The 5714-nt window shown below is 25.8% G+C and overlaps 1 protein-coding gene across 1 annotated transcript in view; it reads right to left on the reverse strand.

Moving 5' to 3' along the window:
• Window positions 1–1854: 1854 nt before the first annotated feature.
• LOC100168749 (CG6038-like) overlaps window positions 1855–5714 on the reverse strand; it is a 5978-nt gene continuing 2118 nt past the window's right edge. Inside the window, exons 3-4 of the mRNA NM_001162327.2 lie at window positions 2629–2782; window positions 1855–2571 (exon numbers count right to left, since the gene is read on the reverse strand). Of these exons, the coding sequence (NP_001155799.1) occupies window positions 2436–2571; window positions 2629–2782 (290 nt within the window). The 3' untranslated portion in view covers window positions 1855–2435. The remainder of the gene's footprint in view (window positions 2572–2628; window positions 2783–5714) is intronic.

The raw sequence follows: 5714 nt of genomic DNA on the forward strand, positions 1-5714 counted from the left end.
TGTGTGGTATGTGCGGTGGATAAGGCATCGTGCAAACATTTGTGCAAACAAATGCGCGATGAGGGGACATAAATAATCGCACAATTACACCAGTTTTTAATGTATACACTTCGAAGGTTAAAAAGATATTTCAGAGGCCCTGCATTTCGCTTTTAACCCAATATAATCGAAATATATTTGATATAATATAATATTTTAGCTTTTTCCGAAGTAAGTACTAATTAGGTTAAATACCTACAACAATAAGAATAAAATAAAACATTTAATTGAAATGGCTCAATTTTTTTTTTTTTTTAATTTAAAATTGGTACATAATTATACTACCATCAATTAATGATAAAAGATTATATTATAAGGTTTTATTAACCCATACTAATAAATATGATTGTTTTTAATACTATTTGAGAGTTGGTTGACATAGGTACTCTGTTTAAAATAAGATTGTACTAGGCAGCCGACTTGTGTGTAGGGGGTGGCTTCACTACAGACTTGTTGGGGGTGACAGACGAGAATTGCCGGTCGGGCGGTCAGCCATTAACAAAAACTGATCTCTGAAGAGAGACTTTCTTATTTTGAATTGAGTATCATATTATATTAGTTTATAACTATGAAGCTCTGACCGCTGTCTACTGAAGTAAGTATTCATAATTCAAATGTTATTGTTAATGGTTTATCTCGATAATAATACCTAATTAATTATTATTAATGAATAAGTATTATAATATGTACTTATAAAATCAACATTTTTCTACACAACAAATCGTATCTACTTATTTAATTTGAAATGTGATATCTTTAACAACAATGCCATAAAAATGTTAATTTATAAAATAAATAGTGAAATAATTATGGCATTAAAATATAAGTAACTGAAGTCTGGAATACAATATTTTATACAAAACTAAAATGAGACAGCAACCAGAAAAAATAAAAATTTTAAGTTTCAACAAAAAAAAAAGGGTTAATTTAAATTTTTGTGGCCTATAGTTTTTGTATCTGCAGTCTGCAATATTTACATAGGTAACTTAGTAATAACTAATAAATAATTATATTCAAAGAATCTAGAATATGGTTATAAGAAAAAAAATTATAATATTTTAAAAAAATGTAATCAAAAGTACCAAAAGGCTAAAATAGAATATATATATTATGCAATATGTAATAACACTAAAATGTAAGTATTTTTGGATAAAATTAAAAATTTTAATGTTTAACAATTTTAATTAAATATATTATATTAAATGTATTTTCTTCTTTTTATACAGTGTAACAGAAAGAACTGACCAAAAAAAAAAAAAAAAATATGCTACTTAAACGTATGAAAAAAATTGATAAAATTATAGGATTAGTAAATAGTTTTAGAAATATACCCATGTTAGCAAATTTCCAAAAATAATATTTTTAAAAAAGTTATCACGTTCCAAATTAATTTAATCAAAAAAATATTGATATTTAAAAAAATTCTAAAAAATATTTAGATAAATGTTTTACCATCCAAATAGTTCTTATAATCAGATTCATAAATTGGCTATTTTGAATTTATTAAAAAATTTAAATCAAATTTAAAATTTAAAATTTTCGGTATTAAAAAATAAAAATAATTTTTTTTTATTACACGTGTAATTCAAGTGGCTATAAATTATATATAAAAAAAATTTTTTTAAATATTGATTAAGACAAAAGTTATTCCAAAAGTCAGTTCTATCTGTTACACACTGTATACATTTATGTTTAGATCTAACAAAACACAATTTCTACCAATCAACCAAAAATTAAAATGTTACCTTAAAATGATTTCTTCATATTAAGATAGAAAGATTGGATCTATAAATTAAAAAATATTTCCAATGCTTATTTAACAGTATAAAATTATTTATTTCAGAAAAAAATAACAAAAAAATGTATAGATGATTTTTGGTTTTAATAAAAAAATAGTATAAAATGGACGGATTTGGTTATTTTAAGGAATAACCTTAACTAATTTATAATTTAATACAGTCATACTTAAAAATAATATATCAATAAACAAAGTTATATAATAAAAGACCAAACACATTTGGACGGATATGAAAATTAATGTTTGGTGTTTTAAGACAAGTAATACCCTTAAACATGAATAACTGAATGAATGGTTTATCATTATAAAACTATTTGGTAAAAGTGCTATAATTATTATAAATTGTTAAACAACAATCTCTGATCACAATATTGTTTTTCTAGTTATCATAATTAAATATAAATTATATAAAGTAAAGTAAATTCATATCAATTTTACAATATGATTGAACACAAAAATAGTTCCGAAAAAAATATTACTAACAATATTTTAAATTATTTGAAATAATAAAACCAAAAACCTAAATCAATGTTTGATTTTTTAGTACAAATAATGAACATGAATCTTTTGCATTAAATTAATGTAAATACAAGAATAGTCATTGATCAATATTACGAACAAAAAAAAATATACTTATCAACACTATAAGCAAATTGGAAGATGTAGACATGTTAGCTGAGTTACACCAATGATCAAAATAACAAAAGCACCAGGTAGTTGAATCGTAATAGTCTCTGTAAATATTTACAATAATTAAAATTTAATACTTTATTTTTATTTAAAAAATATACCGCTTAATATCCAATTCAGGTATTGAATTATTCACATAGTGGCCTAGCTTAACATCCACAGAACTCTTTCTGCAACCCTCATACTTGTCAGCTGGAATATCAGTTCGAAAACCTTTTAATGAACTCAAACAATCACGAGTAATACGTTCTTCAGCTAAATAAATGTAAATAAAAGTTAATATAATTATAATAATTATTATTGAAATTAAATGTTATAAAATATTGTTTAATAAATATTTAACAATGAAATCTTAAGAGGATACAAGCTCAATATTGGTTTTCTCTCTTTAGATCCACGCTTGACCCAGTTTCAACAAATAAAATATTATTGTAAACATTATGCATATCAAATATCAATACAATCAGCTTGAAATAAAATAATACTTCAAATAATTTAAATATTAAAATATTCAGAATTGTGCATTTCAATAAGAATGATTATTGATTTATTTGATTACCTAATGATTAATATAAAATTATTTAGTACAATTTTCAAAATATATTTTAATAATCCAGTATATTATACTACTATGTTTAGTAAAAGTAAAAATAAAGTTAATAATATATCAATTAGTGGAGGTCTGGAGAGTGGCAAACATTCATGGAAGGCCACTACAGGGCTGTCATAATATGAGGACTGGACACACCCAGAGAGGTGGAAGAGAGTCTCGTAGATGAGTAATATGAACCGTGAGTCAACTCGAAATGCTCTCCCGTAAAATGTTTGACCAATGGCCAGAGCTGCTTGTAAAATTCTGTTTTATAATATTAATAATTATTATATTTTTTATGTCATATCTTTATTATATTTACAGCATTTTACTCTAGTAAATAAATTTAGAGGCAATTTATGATATTATTAAGCAATATTTTTATACAATTTGCTAACTTAAGTGTAATTATATTACTTATATTGTTAAGTAATAACGTAAGATTAACTTTCATATGTGTAGTAAGTGAATTTATACTTGTTTATTATTATTTGATTACATTCCTTGCCAAAAAAAACTATAAAGGTGTTCGGGAAAATATATTTTATACTGAATCAAATAGAATAACAAATAACAGAGATATATTAAATGAAAAATACAAACATTCAGTTTTCTTTTAACAGTCTAAACTAGAGGTCTCGATTACACGTGTAGTGAACTACACGGGTACCCGTGTTTTTACACAAGACGGGGTTAAGGCTCGTGTAATAAAACATATATACCCGTATATACCCATGTATTTAAATACCCGTGAGCTAAAATACTCATATATTTACAACTCAAATACAATTGTATTTCAGTACTTTGCAGTTCTGACTTAACGATTTCTCCACTTTCTGAACTCAATATGACAAAAAGCATATCATATTATATTGTATTCTTAAGCAAAACTTTTAGGTATTCATAACATACATAAATAATAGGTAGGTAGGTAATCGAGGGGTATACAATTTGTATTATTAATAAATAACCAATTATTTGAATATACATAACGTAACATAAAGTATTTTTGAATTCTGAATTAATATGCAATATACACGGGTATTATACACGGGTATTAAAAACACGGGCTTTAATATAATTTTTACCCGCGTGCCCGGGCTCCGTGTACCCGCGTATTCTATTATACATTCACAACCACGACCCCTAGTCTAAACTAATAATATCGGTTTTCACGGCACCTTTGCTTATCAAGGCATTATAATTATGGTGACCCGATATAAATTTTTTTTTTTAAGTACATACTAAAACTTAGGTCTTCCTCTATCTATTTACTATTCTGCCGGTTTTATCTGTCATAGAAAGTCCATAGTCCATTGGTAAACTTCTTCTATAAAAATTGTTTTTTTTTTCATCTGAATACTGTATTTTTTTTATTAATATTATTATTATTAAGTATCAACAATAAAAACTAATTATTTTAAATTATGTCAACTCATTTAGTCTTTTTGATAAAAATACTTTGAAATTTAAGTAATTTAAAGTAAACTTAAACTAAAGTATAAATTATTTTTAAAGGTAAGGTAAAAATATAAAGTGTAAAATTTAAATAAATAAATAAAAAACTTTATTAATATGTCATTCATGAAGACTAGAGTAAGGAGACCAACCTCGTACGACCTCCCACATGAAAAAACGTATCGAAATGAGTCGCAAGATCAAACGGCCACAGGCTGCGTTAAGTATGCTAGGGTTGCTACTTTAACCCGCATAGTATAGGGATTATTCATGTTTTTTGCATTCTTTGGAAAATATATTCATTATTTTGAACACCATGACCCTCTTAGATTTTATAGCTTGTACGATTACGCGTTTATATACATGTGCATATTCAGAAATATTATTTTTATTTTTGTGTAAATAATTAAATTATATATTCCGTTAACACTATATCTAGTTATTTTATACCTATATATCTTTGTTCACAGCAAGTTTGAGCTCGATACTATTCGATACACCATATATAATATACGTGTATCGTTGCACTCAAATTTGTTTCTCGAATAACATGTTTATGAAATATACACTTATGCACATGTATAAATCTAAACTACACGGGTTAAAGTAGCAACCCTAGAGTACGCAGCACAACCTGTGGCCGTTTGGTCTTGCGACTCATTTCGGGACGTTATCAGAAGCGGAGTTTGGTCTCCTTATTCTAGTCTTCATGATGTCATTCTATGAATTTTTATCTTCAGTAATGTCATAGTCACTATCACAACATCAATTAACCATGTATGGTCGAACCATAAAATATAAATTAATGACCAAATTATAAAAATCATAAACAGGTATTAGCCAATAATATTTTCAACAAAAAAAGTGTACAATTCCATGTACCTAACACTATTGTTAAGGACACGCATCAAAAAAGAGTATGTCTGGTCACCATAAGTTAAATACATAACACATAAATATACAAATCCTTATATTGCATTACTCATAATTGCCTAATAAACATAGGCGAAACTACGGGTCAGGCCAGTCAGGCCATGGCCTGACCTAATACTGATTACTGAGTACTGACTAAAAATGTGTATACATTATATATTATTTTAATAATTATTTAGGCATTACAAATAATAAATTTATATC

The sequence above is a fragment of the Acyrthosiphon pisum genome, chromosome A3 (assembly GCF_005508785.2).
Source record: "Acyrthosiphon pisum isolate AL4f chromosome A3, pea_aphid_22Mar2018_4r6ur, whole genome shotgun sequence".
NCBI classification, from domain to species: Eukaryota; Metazoa; Arthropoda; class Insecta; order Hemiptera; family Aphididae; genus Acyrthosiphon; species Acyrthosiphon pisum.